A 19,367-nucleotide genomic window follows, 5' to 3' on the forward strand; every position below is an offset into this window, starting at 1 on the left:
GTCTCTCTGGTCACATTTCTGTTGCTTACAAAATGAAATTACCCCTGAGAAGCCTGACTTCTTATTCTCTTTTTGCACAGAGACAAATATTACCGGGGACTACAAGGACCGGGTTTGCTTATCCTTCTATCTGATAGGGAAAAACATCACTCAGGTGTGAAGTATCACTCTAGGGCTTTAGTTGGTGGGGACCTCATTTGTCTCCCTGAACCTTAGTGCAGATTTCAGAGAGAGAAATGGCCCTCAACAATACATCCTTTCACCCCTATTAATGAAAGCAATGTCAGGTCAATGGACACAAATTTGTCTACTGCAAGCCCCTCACTATCAGTAAAAACATCCTCATGTGACACAAGCCATAGTTTTTCCTGATTTCTTAGACTGGGAAGGGTGGATAGAGAGAACGATCCATGGGTTTTCCAGCTTTTTGTGTAGTGCTTTTCCCGCTATGAGGACAAGTCAGATTTTTTCATTTTGCTGCATATAAAATGCAAGAAGATCTGCAAAAATAAACGGAGAGAATTGGGATGGGAATGACTGAAAATATTTGCAACTGTCCAAAAACCATAGGGAGAAGTGTTTATTGCTAAGACAGAAGGGATGGTGAAGTGACGGCATCACAGCCATTTAGTCCCTGTGGAGCCTACCACAGGCTGAATGGAGAACTGGCAAATAGCTCAGCATCTTCTGGAGTGTGTCCTGAAAGCCAGCAGCCATCCTTGCTATCTGTTTCTGGCATTATACCCCTCAAGAAAGACATCGCTTCAGTTTCTATTCATCCAGCTTTTCCAGTGTGTTGCAATAGAACAGGTTCTCAAGACTCCAAAGATGGGCTGGATTCACTGTATCCAACCTTTGCCTTTAACCCCAACACCAATCACTGCTCCAAAATTTATGGACCAAGATAGTGAAGTGGCTTGACTCAAAGTAGTATACCGGCCACAATAACTTTTATGTAGAAAACAAACTAGATAAGGCCTTACTTGTCAATGCATGAGGCCCCCAGGAATTAATTCGAAGGGTGTCAGAGCTGGAATCCAGAAACCCTTGTACCTTTATTCAACCATTTTTCTATTATTTATTCAACCATTTCTCTATTATTGGCCATTCCATTTTTTTTCCTTCTGTTTGCCTGTAAAAGTGGTAGTAGATAATATGCATCCTTATGAACTTGTATTGTTTTCTATAGGATAGCCACAAACTGGGGCACTGGGTCAAAGGGCATTGAAAATGATGCATATTTTAAATTGTAATAGTTGTGGTGAGATTACTAGACAAAAGAGTTTAGCAGTCCACCCTCCAGCCAACCTTACCTGAGGGTAGATCTCCCAGCATCCTCACCAATGGTCGCTCTTTTTAATTTTTGCCAATCTGATGGGTGGGGAAAAAGGCATGCTATTTTTTTAATTCCCATTTTTCAATGAGTGAGGTTGAACGTCATGTTTACAAATATGAACCGCCTCTTCACAGCTGTTGGCCAATTTTATCGGAATTATATATTTTTTCTTATTTCTAGGAGCAGGCTGAATAGAAATATTAATGTTCTTTTATCGATGCTGTAAAATCAATTTTTCTAGACTCTCATTTGATTCGAGGTGACTTTTGCCATTCAAAACGTTTAAATTCGGATACAAACATTTTTATTCTTTACGGTTTTGAGATTTCAAATCTTGCTTGAGAAAGTCCCTTCTACCCCCAGACTATAAAATATTCTCCTCAAGTGTATTTAATCCTCTGTTTTATTCTTCCGTTGAGATCGTTTATCGACTGGGATTTATTTTTGCATAGAGCATGAGGCAGGAGTCAGAATAATTCAATTATTCAATAGTGAGGCATACAAAGAGCTAGAACAAAAGCAAACTGAGAGGGGGCGAAGCAGCGGTGAATGCTCGACTCTACTCCAGGTATTTATACAAGCAGGATTAAGGTCAGATCTTGGAAGCATTTCCGGTACAGGTTTAAAGTGTCAGCGGGTGAGAGCGACTAGTCAGGCAGCAAGTCTAGTATTTTATGCTTCCGCTCCCTAATGTCCTCGGGATGATCAGATGGTTTCCTGTCTAGGAACGCTGGATACAGTGCCTCTCCGCGCCTCCAGCCCTGAAATATCTACCAGCCCACTGAGAAAGTAGCGTACTCAGGCCACTTAACATTCCAAACTGTCACAGGCAAACACTCCGGCGACGAGAACCGCCCCACGGCAAAAAACCAGCAAGCGCGACGACGCTTTGCGCATGCGCGCTCTGCGGGTGTTGCCAATCGCCCCGAGCGCTGTTTAGCAAGTTCCGTTGTCCAGGCGGCGGCGCATGCGCAGCCCCGGTTCCCGTAGGCTCTGCGCGTCTCTGTAGGTCGGCGTGGAGCGCGGGGAGCCCTGGGAAGATGGCGGGGGTGGGCATGGCGACTGTGGCCGCTCGGCTGCCTCGTTGCAGGTGGGGCCGGGCGCCCATCTCCTTCGGCTTTCACCGTGGTGTCAGCGCGTTACTTGCCCAGAACCCCGAGTGGGCGCCACGGGGGCTCCCAGGTCAGTGTCCGAAAGGCGGGAGTAGGACGCGTTCTTTGGAACACCCCGGGTTCCGTCCGTCCCTGTCTAGGGTTTCTGGCGCCCCATTCAGAAATGCGCTGCCCCCTTCTCGGGACCCCGGTTCTGTGCTCTCTCGGCGGTTCTGGCGCGGACGGTGAGGGGGGCTGTGCCGCGGGCCCGGGCGTCCTGGACGGCGCGCCCCGCCGGCGCTTTCGGCTCAGCAGCCGGAGCAGCCTGCTCTGCCCGCCGCCCCTGCAGTGGGCGCCAACGTTGATTATCAGTTGCTCTTGCTTTCCTTTCTCTGCGGGTTCTCAGGGGTTTACAGATTGTGACTCTGTGTGAAGGTGCTTAGACCTACCCTCCCTTAACTTGAGGGAATTTACAATATGAACATTTTCTTTGTAAAAGTGTAGACGCCGTCATTAAGCCTAAAGCCTAGTTTTGTCTTCTCGATGCTCCCGGTCCAGTGAAAACGTTAATCATTACTCTACAAAGGAAATGAGAATTTGAACCCCATGTCAGAGCACCTGAATATTTTCTCTATCTTGTGTTTGATTCTTCCCCGTCCCACCCTACCCACCTTCACCCTCCCATATATATAGTATTTCTGAATTACCTCCTTGTATTTTGGGATTTTGTTGTGTTCACACCCTTGCCACACGGTTGTCAGATGCATAGAATGGAAATTGTCATTGCAGATACCCTTTGTTTTGTGTTAAAAATTGTAAACGTATGTAATCAGTTTAACTTACGTTTAATTGTACACAACCAAAAGGCGTGTTATATATATGTTCCTCTGGCAAAGTATAGTGTGTCAATTCATTAACTAGAGTATAATACTCCTTCATCTGTTTAGCAAACATTCATTAAGCACGTAATGGCCCAGGCTTTGAACTAATCTTTATAACACAAACAATCATTTATGGATATAATGTTTAGAACCTGACCGCTTATAACTCACCAAAATTAAATAAATTGTAATTGACTCAGGGAGAAATTCCTGCGCTGCAAGTAGTATCGAGAAGAGGATAGGAAGGATTTTTTGAGTGCTGAGCTAAGATACAGGGAGTGGACATTTTTGCTGATACAATCTGCCAACCAACATAACTGGCTCCTGCTGACCCTGTTTTTCACTGAAAGTTTTTAAATATGGCATATTTCACTATATATTGAAACTTTGAAACAAGCTTACATGTAAAAGGGATAGATGTAAGGCCTTCAATTCAGTTTTTCAAAAATCAACTTCTCAAATCCAAAATGAGGAAAACTTCAGCAGCTCAAATGGAGGAGTCTGAGGAGCCTTCATTAGCCACAGTAAAGTGGAAGGAGGTTTCCTGTAAATAAAAGAAGAGATTTTGGTGGTCCAGAAAAAGACTGTAAGGAAATACACAAACTAATTTCTTTGGAAGGAGGAGGTGGGAGTAGAAATGACTGTTTTTAAAATATTTTTCTGCTTTTTTTAGGAGCAAGTATTGATTTTATGGTAGGGAAGGAACTTTAGAAACAATGAAATGGAGTAACCTTTTAAGGTTTACCGGTTGTGCTGTTGTACTTAAATTGTACTGAGATTTGTGTGTACCATTCACAAAAAGCCAAACCAACAAATAAAACGCAGTGATTGCAGAGTCCTATGAGAAATCTTTTTCCAAAAATGATACTATCATATATCTATACAAGGTTACTTTTGAAGAAACTGCGCACTGAACCCACCTCAGCTGATACAGAATCATGATTGGCTATTACCACGGGCCATGATTTTGTGGGTGGAGAGGGAGTCAGTAATAAAAGGGTCACAGCACATCCCCCTTTGAAACAATTTCCCAAGGGCAGATCAAACTTGTTTCTCCCCCTCCCCGCCAAAAAGTAGAAGATGTGAAACTCCTCAAACATTAAAAAAATTAAAAACAAGACAAAAATCTCACAAGAGAAAGCTGAAACTAATGTAGGTGAATCTGAATGTTGATTGATACTATTTAGGGCAGATGATTTAGCAGCAACAGGAAAACATTCGTGACAAGTCTCTGTCTTCTGTTACCTTGAAACTTCCACCTCATTGTGTATTTTGGAAGAATCAAGATTGGACCTTGCTCAAAAAAGGTACAGATTTTACCAAGATTTTAAAAGATAATCATGCACAGACTTAAGTTTAATGCTTCATCTGTTTTTGTTTTTCCTATGAAATGGAAATAGTATTTGACATCAATTTGATGAGTTAAGAAAGTTAAGATTGAAAATATATATGGTTTTCCAAAACCCGTATTTGCAAACTAGTTTATTTTTTGTGTACTTTGTTTAGCTTGCAGACAAAAGACATCAATCTCTTTCCTTAGTCGACCAGACCTTCCAAACCTGGCTTATAAGAGGCTAAAAGGCAAAAGTCCGGGAGTTATCTTCATCCCTGGCTATATTTCTAATATGAATGGTACAAAAGCATTGGCAATTGAGGAGTTTTGCAAATCTCTTGGTCACGCCTATATAAGGTAGGAACAACACATTTCACAGAAAATATTACTGCCATTTAGCGTGGCAATATCAAAGACTTCTGCTCTAACCAATTGAAGCAAATGCCAACATTTTCATAGATTGATATATTTTAATGTTTTGTAAATTTTCATCTTGTGATTTAAGGTTCTTGTAAATAATAAGTAAGGTTCTTTAAAATGACAATAAACCAATATAGTAGTTGGCTTTCTTGTAATTGTTTTGTGGTTTTCCATTGGGGACTTAGGATTTTTATTTGACTATTTTCTTAGTTTTAAGATACATAGTTTAAGATAATATATGTATTTAAAAGTATTATAAAATCAGTATTGTATAATTCACATTTCTACTGAGTTTTCTCTTTCTCACTCCTGTAATCTGAATATGTATAAGCATAAATAGGGATATGTGTTGTTTAACTAAAATTTGACTTCACAATTCCTGATATTTTGTGTTGAAAATTATTTTAGTAAAATGACGTGTTTACGTTGTTGTTATTAGGTTTGTTTACATGTAACAATCACTTATTTAGTGCTTAATTTGCCAGAAGAGATAGTATGGTTTAGTAGAAAGAGCACTGGCTTAGAATCCAAGAAAGATGTGTTCTAGAATTAATTCTGGCAATAACTGTGACAAGATGAATCTGTTAATAAACCCTGGACCTATTTTCTTCATCGTAAAAAAGGAGGAGGTGGGACTAAAGATAATCTGAATTCTTTTCTAGCACTAACAGCCTGAAAGTCTGTTCATCTAAGTTGTTAGGAGTTTCACTAATATTCACTCATTAGGTCTAGAAAATACAACTTTAGAAATAAAATAATAAATAAATATAAGTGAAAATAAAATAACTTTTAGACTTTATTTGTTCAATATATTAGAAGAAATTATGTCACGTATATGGATCTAGTCATATCTTTTTTCAAATTAACTGAATTATTTCATTTTCATGCCTAGAACTCTTAAAAATCTGTTTTGAGCCGTTACAGTAAAGACTGGGGTATCTTTTGCAAGTAGACTTTCTAGCAGTATACTGGGTGCTGTGAAATATACAAAGAATTATAAAACATGGTCATTGCCCTTAAGGGTCTTTTAATCAGGGTGGGAAAACACAAGATAAAATATGTATGGGAAATTAGGCCAAGATACTCATCAGAATGGGACTGTGTCAAAAGAGAAGTGTGCTTATTTGTAGATGGTGAGAGAAAACCGGGGGTCGAAGTGGATAGAAAAGACTTATAAAGGAACACTGAAGAATAGTTAGGATTTGGCTAAGAAGGAGGAGCTATCCAGGAAGGGGAACTAGCCTGAGCAAAACATGATAATATCAGAAAAATTGCCAGCATTCTCCTTTTTTGTCCCCAAAAGAATTTGAATTTCAAGAAATTGCCGTTTTACCAGGTCTTGAATTTGAATTGAGACTATGAGAACTATAACCAGTTCCTGTCCCCCTATAAGACACCTATGGGTTTTTTGCATCTTGGATACATATGAAAATTCATTTTCTTTTTAAAGGTGTATTTAATAATCGTGATGAAATTATAATAGGCACAGACTATTAAGTAGTGCTGTATTAAAATGTAGCCTAAGTCAATCTTGTAAATCCTTATAAAATAAAGCCCTTCACTGCAAATTTTTAATTTGGTCAAGTTCCTCTTTATTTGCTTTTATCAAACTTCATTGCAATCTAATCACTATTAACTATTGATTGCATTTTCACTTGTTATAAGAGATTTTATCTTCTGTTTATACTCCAATTTCTCAGTTTACTTTTGTTGTGATTTTGGCTATAAAATTTAGATCTTGAATGAGGAAATGGTTAATTTTGTATACAAGAAATAGTACATATGGCTATATGAAAATGGTCTCCTAATGTTCTGTCACCATGCCTGAAATAAGATTGAGTCAGAGCTCGGGAATATGGCACATGGCTTTAGGGCTGCTATTCTCTCATAATTATTTCTAATAGAATTTTAAATTCTAGATTTGGGAATATATCCCAGAGTATTGAGGCTGCTAGGATAGAGTTGTGTTACTGTATTTAAAGGTCCTGAACTGCTGAATGTGTTTGAATTGTCTTTGTCTCTTGGTTAGGGTTCAACAAGAATGAACTATATTTTTTACTTGTAGCCTATTAGTATCACTGAGTGTTTATATTTTCTTTTTGAAGGGGCTTTACCTGTGTTTTACGTCTTCACCGTGTATTTGGAAGGCAAATGTAAAGGATGCAGCAAGTAGAGATGCCCATTTGCCCACTAAAGGGGAGGAAAAGAGAGTTAGCCGGGCCTTTCTCCCTTCTTCTCCCCAGTCCATCTTCTATCCTACATCCCTGTGTTGAGGAGAAACGATAACTGGGTTAGACTTCAGCAGCTGCCTTGTTACACTGTTTCCCAAGGATCCAAAATCATTTCACTTCGTATCTCTAAGAAAATATGTATACACTATATATCACATATGTCTTCGCATATCTATGCGAAAAACATGGAATTTATAGCTTTTACCAGGTTTAAGAATCAGAAAAACATGAAAGCTTTAAACTTGAATAAAGTAATTCTTTTTACTTTTACTTTCCACTTCTGTGCATTTAGTATGTATTATAATAGTGTGTGCGGTTTACATGCCTAGCCACTATGAAGAAGGCAAGGACAAAATAACACAAGAATAAGACAATAAGATTCCCCTCCAGAGTCTTACAGTCTCATAGGAATGATGAGACACATGTATACACATGACTCTTAGAGAGCAGGATATAATAAATTAATTGTGACTGATAAAAATGAATTCTATAGATATTTCATTAAGTAGAGATTTATTTTTTCAATCTGTCTGGGAAGCCTTTCCAGCAAGAAAAGGTTCATTTGGACTAAGCTCTAGAAAGAGGATATTAGAAATGTAGGTGAGGAGAGAAGGTATTCCAGGTGAAGGAATTAGATGAGGTGTGAAACAGAGATAGAAAACATAGAGCCTGTTTTAGGAACAAGTTGATCAATTTGGCAAAAGCAATAGTTTCCTCTGATGAAGTGATAAAAGGTCAGTGAGACGACCAGAATACAATGGTGTAAAAAGACAGGCTAAAGCACTAAACTTTTGTGTTGTATGTCACAGGGAGCCATTGAACATAATGCCATATCAATATAATGTTTCAGAAAAAACCTGACAGGTATAAAGTGGACCCATTTGGAGAAAAAACAGAGTCTTGGCGACACGGTTAGGAGATAGGCTGGGTTTCAGATGACAGAGATACTGGTCTTAACCAAATTGAAGAGAAAGGGGTGAACATGAGAAGAAATGAGAGCGAGTGAGGATGGTACAGGGCAGGCAGTGTGCTATACCCTAGAGAAAAAACTTGAATGAAACAGTCTGCCCTTGAAGAACTGACTTTCTAGTCAGAGGGAGACAGATATTTAAAACTGGATTACAATACACGATATGAAAAGTGTTAATTGAGTACATACAAAAGAAAGTGACTGACTGCTACTAAACAGGCATCTATGTCCAAGTACTCAGACGAGGTGGCGTGGCTTCAGGGATGACTAGGAGTTTGGGTGGGGAAGGAAGGTTTTCTAGGCAGTGGAGTGGCATGCAGAGGCTCAAAGTTGTGACAGGGCTTGTCCAGGAGTTGGAAGTAGTTCCCTGTGACTGGGGTTTAGGGTAATCTGCAGGACTGGTATGATGCTTCATGGTTTGTTGAGTTGAGTCTTGAAGGAGAAGTAAAACTCATAGATGAGACAGATTGTGAGCATAGAGAACTAGGAAGTTGGAAGGAGAAGCAAACTTAAGTGGATGGGCTGGTGATGATGGATTTGATTCTGGTCTCTTTCCCTTCTGTTAAATTTGCAAGGTACTGACCTGGGCACTGGGAAAACAGTGGTAAACAAAACGAAGTCTGTGTGAATATGGAGCTTCCATTCTAGTGTGGGAGACAGACCACAAATGAATAATCTAATATATATAACGTCAAGTTCAACATTTGCTGTGAAGAAAATAAAACAGGGTAGGAAATAGAGAATGATGAAAGAAGCACAGTTTTAGGTTGAGTGGTCAGAGCAAGCTTCTCTGGGGAGGTAACATTTGAGCCGAAGGCCTGAATGAAGAGAGGAGCCATCTAAGTGGATATCTGGAGGTAGCGTATTCTGTGTAGGGGGAAAAGCTGATGTAAAACTCCTGGGGCAGGAACATGGGGGGTGTATTCTAGTAAATTCAAGAAGGAAAGTGAGGATACAGTTGGGAGGGAGAGAGAGAGCAGTAAGAAATGAGGTCAGAGAGGTAGTCAGGGGCCAGCGTATGGTAAGGGCTTTGGATTTTACTTCAAGATTTCAGAAAGCCTTTGGAGGGTTTGTGGCAAGACATGATTTTTGTTGTCAAAGGATCCCTGACTACTATGGGGGGAAACAGAGAGACCCGTTAGGAGACTGTTGCATTAGTGCAGTCAAGAGAGGACAGTGACTTGGACCAGGCTGGCAGCAGTGGAGGAGGTGAGAAAGTGAGTGGTTCTAGGAAATGTTTGAAGCTTAAGCCAGTAGGATTTGCTGAAATATATGTTGACTTCAGTGTTTTATTTTAATATGTTTTAGGCATTGTAATAATTAATGTGCTACCTTCCTTCAAAATCGGAGAAACAAACATATGGGTAGATACCTAATACAGGTCTGTGTTTTCCGTTTTTCCAGGTTTGATTACTCAGGAGTTGGAAATTCAGATGGTAACTTAGAAGAATGCACAGTGGGAAGATGGAGAAAAGATGTTCTTTCTATAATTGATGACTTAGCTGTAGGACCACAGGTGACTATTTTTGTTAAATATGATAATTGTTGACTAATCTCTTGATATTTGAGCTGTTTCTTTGGATACAAAAGTTTATTTAATATTTTAAATTTAACAATTTTGATATTTGATTTAAACTTATTCTATCATTTTCACTTTCTCATAAAATGTACCATTTTACTTTTCATTTTACAAATTTTATTTTTATAATTCTTTATTGTAAACCTAATTAGCAAAAAGTAATCATAATTTTAACTCCACTTTGTGCAGAATGTTAAAAATCTGGGAGCCAATGGTATAAAAGAAAAAAAGTACATACAGTCTATTAAATTACTCACTCCCCTTAGAGAAAAAAAAAGAAATTCCTCTTTAAAACTATCCATATTTTTATTTTTAGATACTAGTTGGATCTAGCCTCGGTGGATGGCTTATGCTTCATGCTGCGATTGCACGGCCGCAGAAGGTAGTTGCCCTTATTGGTGTAGCTACAGCTGTAGATGGCCTGGTGACACAGTTTAATCAGCTTCCTGTTGAGGTAAGTCACAGGCAGCCTCAGTGTGTACCTCCTATCAGTCTTCTGCTCCTCCTTTCTTTGAACATTTGTTCATTTGTCATCTGCCCTTTGACTTAATACTGGCCCATCTTCCGCGTCAGCTGCCTTTTTGTAACTGTGTCTTTTTGTAACTATTTCTATCTTGTAACTATCGTATGTACCTCTTTGCCTTAACTATTTGGTCTCTTGTTTAAGGTTTCCTTTTTTTCACAGTCCCTTCAAATCATTCTGCCAAATATTTGAGCCACATTGATGAAATCACACTTTGTCTCCTTTTTTTAGCAAAATTTTCTTTATTGATCACATTTCCTTATTTGGATCATACATCATGATCTCTTTTTGTACCTCTTATTCTTATTTGGTGGCATGTTGGAAATAGTACCTATTCTTAGGACCATGTTAGACTGAGCTAAGCAATTATGAAACTTTTTTTTAGTCTGAAAGCCTCAGAGCCTCCCTGAGCCAAGCCCTCCAAGCCCACACTCAGTCAGCCAGAATTAGCACACAGGAGGTGAGATTTGCCATTCCTGGCTCACACACTTAGTTGGCACACTTTTCCTACTTCTATTCTAACCTTTAAAAAAAGAAAAAGTGCTTTTCATTATTAGCATGTTCTTCAGCAAATCATGGTGGAAATGAGGTTTCTGAAATAACTGTGAAGGTAATTAGTTTATTATACTTTACTATTGGACATATGTTTAAGCACTTCAGTTGTCTGAAAGCATAAAGGAATAGCTGTTTATTGTTGTATATGTTATTTTTTGTGTTTTGCAATCTGTTGAGTTCTCCTTGGGCATACTTTTTCTAGGTATCTAAATTTCACCTGTGGAACTAGATCCTGAAAAGCCTGAGACCCAGAAAATTAAAGAAAGAAACAGTCTAGAGCAGTGGTTCAAAAAGTGTAGTTCACAGGCGGCAGCAGCAGCATCACCTGAGAACTTGTTCGAAATGCGTATTCTTTTTTTTTTTTTTTAAAGATTGGCACCTGAGCTAACAACTGTTGGCAGTCTTCTTTTTTTTTTTTTTTTTTTTTCTGCTTTATCTTCCCAAACCCCCCGTACATAGTTGTATATCTTAGTTGCAGGTCCTTCTAGTTGTGGGATGTGGGACGCTGCCTCAACGTGGCCTGACGAGCAGTGCCATGTCTGTGCCCGGGATCCGAACCCTGGGCCGCCGCAGCGGAGCACGCGAACTTAAACCACTTGGCCACGTAGCCAGCCCCTGAAATGCGTATTCTTGACTCAGAGACTGGGACTGTGGCCCAGCAGTCTGTTTTAACAAGCCCCTCAGGTGAAGTGTGAGAACCACTGCTCCAGAGTAGGCGAGCAGGAGGAGGAGGAAAAGCAATAAACAGAAGGAAGAGTGTGTGTGTAGTGTTGAATAGTAGAATGTCATTGCCTTTTTTTTTTTTTTAAAGATTTTATTTTTTCCTTTTTCTCCCCAAAGCCCCCAGGTACACAGTTGTATATTCTTCGTTGTGGGTCCTTCTAGTTGTGGCATGTGGGACGCTGCCTCAGCGTGGTTTGATGAGCAGTGTCACGTCCGCGCCCAGGATTCGAACTGACGAAACACTGGGCCGCCTGCACCGGAGCGCGCGAACTTAACCACTCGGCCACGGGGCCAGCCCCGAATGTCATTGCCTTTTGCCTCGAGTTCTGCATTGACCAGTGCCATATATTGTATCTGTGCTATGTTTATTCTTAGTTCACCTTCTTGCTGGCTCCTTCAGCAGTGACGTTGTCTGCATAGTCACGTTCTTCATATGATTTCCTCTCAGGGCTAAAATTACAAAGCTAGTCTTCCTTGCACTTATCTCCTATTTCTGATTTTGTTTCACTTTCTCACTTGTTTCTCATACGTAGTTGCTCAGTGTCCTCATGCTGCTAAATTTTTCTGCCACTGACTCTTTCTGCCTCTAAACCTTGGACCCCTTGCTCCATCCTCTAACTCAGGTGCTTCTCATGGTAGGAAATTATTTGAAGAACATATGGCAGATTGGAAAGGAATTGATTAAACAATTTTTTTTTCGGTTATGGGAAATGACAAGATCTATGAACATTTCTTTTATGTGCGTGTATCCACATCACTCAGAGGGAGGATGTGGGAGATACCCACTAAATACCCGCTAAGTGACTGAGAAGATCTGTAGCCTGCAAATCAGGGCATATCTTTGCTATTCCTAAATCAGACCAGCAAATGGTTGTTAAAAGAAACATGTTGAGTCCTTGTTAACTTAAAAGCATGTGTAAGAAAAGAGGGACACTCAGACCACTATCTCTTCTTCTCCACAGAGACAGATAGCCCTGACGGTGTCAAGTGAGCAGAAATGGAGATTTTTTACTGCCTTCTTTAGCCCTGGGAATGTTAAGACCCAGCATTTATCATTGTGCAGGAACTCGACTAACCTGACTCTGATCATTGTCTCCTTTGGTCACTAGAGGGCGTCAGACAGGATGCGCAGCTGTTTGGAATCCAAGCTTTTCAACAATGTTACCTTGATACAGTTCTTCTTAGTGTAGAACTTATGTATATTTTCTTTGGTTAATGCTTTTTTTTTTGCTGTTTATGAACTTTTTGTTTTTGAGGGTTTGGGGCATATAACATTTTTTAAAGTTAAATTTTTTCTCCAAATGGACAATATTCATTCAATTCAGTGGCAGATAACAGAGCTACCTGGGGGGCGAGGAGGCATAAAATGCAACAATTATGAACTGGGTCCAAGTAATTAGCATAGTTCCCACTTCATCTAATAACCAGTGAAACTAAGTTTTAATTACTGAAATTACAAATTCAAGAGCAGTCCTGAGTAGTTTGAGGATATCTGAATATCATTTTTGCTTTAAATATTTGGTTCACATGTTGTTTTAATGCAGAGAACCCTATGTTAAGATTTCATAAATTTTCTAGTTTTTTAGAATTTCATTAATTTCAAATCATTTGGAGACATATTTAGGAGTATAGCTTTGAGACATACAGCTTTTTCACTGAATCAGTAAATCTTTTTGGAATTTTAAAAAATGCATTAAAATGTCTAAATATATATAGATTATAGTGTGCTATTTTACTGTTTAAATTCTGTTTGCCTTTTCCTATTTGCAATATATTACAATTTTAAACATGGAAAAAATCATAATATCTTTATTGAAAATTTAAATACACAATTTTCAAATCTGTTATCTGTGGTGCGTGTGTGTGAGCTAACATCTGTGCCGGTCTTCCTATTTTTTATGTGGGACACTGCCGTAGCATGACTCGACAAGTGGTGCTGGGTCCGCGCTCGGGATCCCAGCCTTTGAACCCCAGGCTGCCGAAGCAGAGCCATGAACTTAAGCCCTGTGCCACTGGGCCAGCCCTTGTTATGTGTGACTTTTTTTCTTTTGTTTTTGGTAAGATGTCCGCCTGTTTTTCTAGTCAGAAATGCCCTTCATGTTATATGGTTTCAGGAGTCTTAAAACTATTTACATCTTGGTTTATTAGTTTAAGTTCTGATAATCTTTCCAAAGAATTTATTAAATACAGATAAACCTTTATGCTCCGAGGGGTTCATGGACATATCTAGCAGTGCAGGAATAGTCAAGTTAGTTATCTTAGGTCAATTACAGTGGACTATTATGCAGCCTTTAAAAACTTCTCATAGAACTTTTTAAAACCCAGAAGTATGTGTATTAAATGAGTAACATGGCATAGGAAATGACAGGTAAATGTGTAAAAGATATGTATTTTAAATATTTTATATATATTTTATATATATAAAATATATATACACACACGTATATATAAACCAAATACATAATAGAAAAATACTGGAAGAAAATAAGCCAGAATATTAATGGTTGTTATATCCACGAGGTAGGATTATGGGTGATCTATTTCTTTTTATACTTTTTATATCTCCCTTATTTTCTATAATGAGTATGTTACTTTAATTAGAAAAATTGTTTAAGATAAATTCTAATCTACATAAAAAAAAAATTCTTCAAGAAGCAAAAGATACCCAATGTTTAATTTTAAGGAAATAAGTAGACATAACATTGTTCGGTTTACAGGAAGTATTTATCATCCAAAACAACAAGCACATTTTTTTTCTCATTCCATAGGATTCTGGAAGGCACAAACTACACATTTTTTGCGTTGAGCCTGAACTTGCATGTGTTTGATTGTCCCAGAGTCACCACTGGCTTATTTTGCATGTTTAGTTCTGTGCTTGACTCTTCTCCTTTTCCTCCTGCCCCATCCTCTTCAGTAACTTCTTATGTAGGTGCTTTTAGTTTTATGACTTTAAAACCTAAACAGTTTTTACTTCTAAGATTTAATTTCATATAATAAAAATGATACCTGGCTTGATTCTAAGGCCTTATTTATTTGTCTCCCTTCATTTTTCCTTTCTGTTGGGATGAAGCAACATCTGATTTAAGATGTTACCTGGTAAAGTTCAGTCAATCTAAGTTTGAATCCTAGCCACAACAGTTACTACCTTTCACCTTTGAACATGTTACTTACCTTCTCTCAACTTTGATATTCTCTTTTGTAAAAATGATATAATAACAGAATTATTATCAGGATCTTATGAGATAATACGTGTAAAATACTTGTCACAGTACCTTGCACACAGTATTTAATTATGGATAATTATTGTTATTACATTTTTGTTGTCTCTTTTCCTCAAGGATTGTTTTCCTTCACTTAAGACTATTCCATGTGTTTATGTTGCATTAAAACTTATTTTCCTCACTTTTCCCAATAGGTAAAAAAGGAAATAGAGATGAAAGGCGTGTGGGCCATGCCATCAAAATACAGTGAAGAAGGAGTGTATCACATTCGGTACAGTTTCATTAAAGAAGCTGAGCACCACTGCTTGTTACACAGCCCCATTCCTGTGAACTGCCCTATCCGATTGCTCCATGGCATGAAGGACGACATCGTCCCCTGGCATACGTCCCTGCAGGTTGCTGACCGAGTAGTCAGCACAGACGTGGATGTCATCCTCCGAAAACATAGTGATCACCGAATGAAGGAAAAAGCAGACATTCAACTTCTTGTTTACACTATTGATGACTTAATTGATAAACTCTCAACTGTGGTTAACTAGAAGCACATCTTTAGTTGGTATGTAGACTAATGGATCCAGAAGATTGCAAGAGGATAACAAATGAAAGACCCTGATACTTAAAAGGTTTTTTCCTCTTCTCTCTGTTTGGTAAATATCACCTATTTATTTAATAATGTATTTGCACAAGTGATACAAATTGTGAAGGAAGTATCAGCTGCTGTTAGGAAAATTTTCTCCTTCCTGCAATCCTTGATTTTTTTTTTTCATGAAAATATTTCCTATTTTTTTATTAAGAAGATGTTTACCTTCTAATGCTTATGTTAACCATGCCAGCTCTTGTGTTCTCTTCTACTTAGAATTGTTAATAAAGCTTGAATTTTTTGGGTTTTGCTTGGTATCACTGTATATGGAGATTTGTAAAATTCTGATTTTAAAATGCAGTTTACAAAATATAGGAAAATGTTTATTGAAATCTGAAATGACTTGAGAAATGTCTGAAGCATAATAAAGTTCAGAAAATAAGGATATTACTTTATATATTATATCCTACATGTTATATTTGAGCTTAAAATTAAGGTTATCCTTTTTTAAAGGCTCCAAACTTTACAGTGATATAAAGGAGCCGTATCATTTTTAACTTTTGGCTCATATGTCATATATTTAAATGGAATTTCCTCTTAAACAATGAGGTATTTTCATATTTCATAGAGGAAATTCATCTTTCTCCATTATTAGCTACCTGCAGAAGTGTTCCTTTTTTATTAATATGTGCCTTCAGTACAAATAGTCAAGTGTTTACCCACCCAAGTCAGAGAACTTTCTACAGTGCAGAGATAGTAAGAAAAGATGAGATGCAAATATAAAGGTTTTAAATAACTGAACCTGTGCAGTAATCAGTCTTGATAATCAGTATTGAGTTGGTGTTTTCTAACTTGTCATTTTGGCTGAACTTTCTTTAGCCCACTTAAGTTATGTCTGTCAAAGTAAAACTTCTTTAAGTTGACAACATGACATACGTATATATGTATATATCTATATCTATAATGAACATATGTCAAAGATTTATTAAACTTCTTAGGGAATCGACAGATGGTAAACCTGAGTCAGAGGACAATTCAAGAAACGTAGGTATCGAAGAAAGAGTGTTGGGATGAGATTCCTGTGCTGAGAAGAGCTAGCATGGGAGGCCCGACTGCTTATCCTCAGAGAGGCCTGCTGACAAGGTTAGCCCTTGGCTGGTGTCTGCAAACTTGGATTTTAGGAGCATTCCACCATTCCCAGAACCAGTAAAAGTGGCTCACTCTGTCTCAACTGTCTGTACAAACAGTGTCGTCAGTGCCACACACCTGTTCTCCTGGGAGTCTGGATTTGGGTAGGTGCCAGGCAGGGCCTGCCTCAGTGACCAGCTCCCAGTACAAACTGGGCGCTGAGTCTCCCAAAGCCTCCTTGGTGGACAGCATTTCACATGTGCTGTCACAGCTCACACGGGAGTCAAGCTCAACCCATGCCACTCCACTGGGCGAGAATCTTGGAAGCTTGTGCCTGGGTTTCCCGGACTTCACCCCACAGGCCATTTTCCTTTGCGATTTTGCTTTGTATCCTTTCACTAATAAATCATTGCTGTGAGTGGAACTATGTGCTGAGTCCTGTGAGTCCTCCTGACAAATCATCAAACCTGGGAGTGGTCCCTGACATATAAAACAGGTTAGTATACAGGGCAATAAAAGTACAATCTCTGAGTTACCTTTTATACCAAACAAAAGGCACAGATCAAAAATATGTGAATCATCTGTGTGTACCATGGCGCCTGGTGCCAGACAGGGTTGTTAGAGGATGGCAGGGTGGCCAGTCTCTGCCCAGACGCTGCCAGGCATGACCTTTAGAAAGATGAAGAGGAAAGGGCCCCTGCCCATGAGAGTTTTCTAAGGTTGGCCATAATTACAATAAAATGTCATAAATATCATTAGAGGTTCATAGCATACCTGTAGAGGCACTGTAGTACAGTGCTTGGGGACAGAGACTCGAGCTTGTGTTTAAATCCTGGCTTGCCATTTACTAGCCTTGTGACTGAGCAATTTACTTCACCTCCTTGAGTTTTCCTCATCTGTAAAATGTCATAACATAAACCTAGTTGATCATAAGGGTCAAGTAAGCACAACGAGTCTGGAACAATGACACATGGGAGTCACTGTCTTTTGGCTTTTATTTTTGTTATGCACAGAGCACACAGTCCAGTGAGAAACTGATGGTCAATCAATTCATGGAGGTTCAGGAAGGAAAGTGGAGGCAAGGAAGTGGGTCTGGCTTCTAACGCTGAGCTGGGTCGGACCTTCCTAACCTCAGGATCCCTTGTGGGATATCCTTTCAAATGTTCAATGGTTAGAAAAAGCCGCAGAGGAGGCAACTTCTCTATCTAAAGACAGGAAAAGCTGTTTTAAAATTTAATCTAGCTCTGCAGGGGGTAACATCACAAATTCCAAATGTTAGAATCAGTGAGATTTAGTATATTCTAGTACATTAGTTATTTTAGTGTTCTTTTCTATTTTCCCCTAAAGCTCTTTTTTTCTAAAACCACTCCATGCCGTGTATTCAGTGACATGGAAAACCCTTGGACAGCCAGCAGCCCCTGAGTGCCTTATCCTCTGGAACTCCTGCTTTCTTTTAAAAAGCAGCACGACCCCCTCTAAACAATCTCAGCCAGCGCAATGGAAAGGAACGAGGGAATGCCAACGGAAAGGAAGGCTCAGTGAGGCCACATTCTGTGTTTGCTTTTGCTGCATCTACTGAGCTTAGAGACATTTCCAGACACAAATCTAAACAGTATGCTGTTCTCTGAGTGGCCAATGGAAAGGTCTGTGTGGAGGAGGGGCGGAAAAGAGCTTTGAGCTATGCCTTGCTGTGGCCCCTGCTCTGCCACAGTATCCTCTCCAGAACCGGGAACTCAGTCATTCACTAAAAGCACCCCAGCTGTTTGATTACAATGGAAGGAAATCTTTGGGTATAAAAGATTTGCAAAACACAGTCTACGGAAAAAAAAAAACAAACAGAAATGCAAATGTACATCTTTAAGAATTGTTTCTGGCTTTATCTAACAAATCAATACCTTCCATAGAGCCGTTCCAGGCCTGGAGAAAGTAACATGCTTCCTGTGTGGGTCTCCATTTTCTTCGTCCCACGTTGGAACTGACCTTATTGCTACCACCCAAGATGCGACTCAGTGACTTCCAAAATTCTGCTGACAATATCCCGGCTCCAAACTCTTCCCCTAAGCTGCAGGTCTCTGGAGACAGTTCTGCTGTCTTTAGAGCTTCTTCAATGGACGATTCCACGCAGCATGGAGACCTGCATTAGTCAGCCCTTTGCCTGTGGTTTCTAAACCTACTGCTCTCTCCCAAAGGCTCTGATTCTCTCACACCCTTTGTTTTTCACCGAGTTCTCTTTCCTAGGCCTTCAACTACTGACCACTAAGTCTTCCCTCAGGCAAACCACCCATACATCTGCTAAGTAATTAAATTTTCACTAGTCCAGGCCCCAGCCAGCAGGAGATTTTTCTCAATGCATGTATTATTTCAGGAATCATTTCCTGCATAACTTGTAATCAGTTTCCCACTGGGAGAAAGATCACCATCTCACGTACTGGAATTGCTTTATCTAACGTGCCTGAATCAATTGACCAATCCGCTCCAGGGACAAGAATTATATTTTATTCCTCTCCAGCACAGTGAGTGGTTCGCACAATTAAGCACTCAAAAAATACTTGTGATTGAAGCAAAGGACAAATTTTGGGGTATTTGTGTCATGAAAAGTATCAAGAGTTGGACACAACACCAATGAGACTCACTCTTTACCCCTAAGTGGCTTAACAGCTAGGAGGACACACTGCCAAGCCCTTCGGGATTTATAAAAATTTCAGAGCGACCTAGGTCCAGTGGCTTCTCCTGAGGTCTAGTTCGCTGATACTAAATCTTCAGTTAACCACTGACAGCATGTCAGTCGTGACTCTG

At 39.3% G+C, this 19,367-nt stretch overlaps 1 protein-coding gene across 1 annotated transcript; it reads left to right on the forward strand.

Annotated features, from left to right (window-relative positions):
* The first annotated feature begins 2,253 nt into the window (after positions 1-2,253).
* On the forward strand, positions 2,254-16,995 carry ABHD10 (abhydrolase domain containing 10, depalmitoylase). The gene is made up of 5 exons (XM_014862319.3): positions 2,254-2,518; positions 4,815-4,998; positions 9,667-9,778; positions 10,158-10,295; positions 15,058-16,995. Exons 1-5 carry the CDS (start codon positions 2,377-2,379, stop codon positions 15,400-15,402), a joined length of 921 nt encoding a protein of 306 aa, XP_014717805.2. The 5' UTR covers positions 2,254-2,376; the 3' UTR covers positions 15,403-16,995.
* Positions 16,996-19,367: the final 2,372 nt, after the last annotated feature.

The sequence above is a fragment of the Equus asinus genome, chromosome 5 (genome assembly GCF_041296235.1).
Source record: "Equus asinus isolate D_3611 breed Donkey chromosome 5, EquAss-T2T_v2, whole genome shotgun sequence".
NCBI lineage: Eukaryota > Metazoa > Chordata > Mammalia > Perissodactyla > Equidae > Equus > Equus asinus.

Bases quoted from the DNA above. Each gene is read 5' to 3' on its own strand.
- ABHD10 (XM_014862319.3), top strand. From the start codon at position 2,377: ATGGCGGGGGTGGGCATGGCGACTGTGGCCGCTCGGCTGCCTCGTTGC. The intron at 2,519-4,814 runs GTCAGTGTCCGA...TACTTTGTTTAG, and splicing joins GGCGCCACGGGGGCTCCCAG to CTTGCAGACAAAAGACATCA. The intron at 9,779-10,157 runs GTGACTATTTTT...TTTTATTTTTAG, and splicing joins ACTTAGCTGTAGGACCACAG to ATACTAGTTGGATCTAGCCT.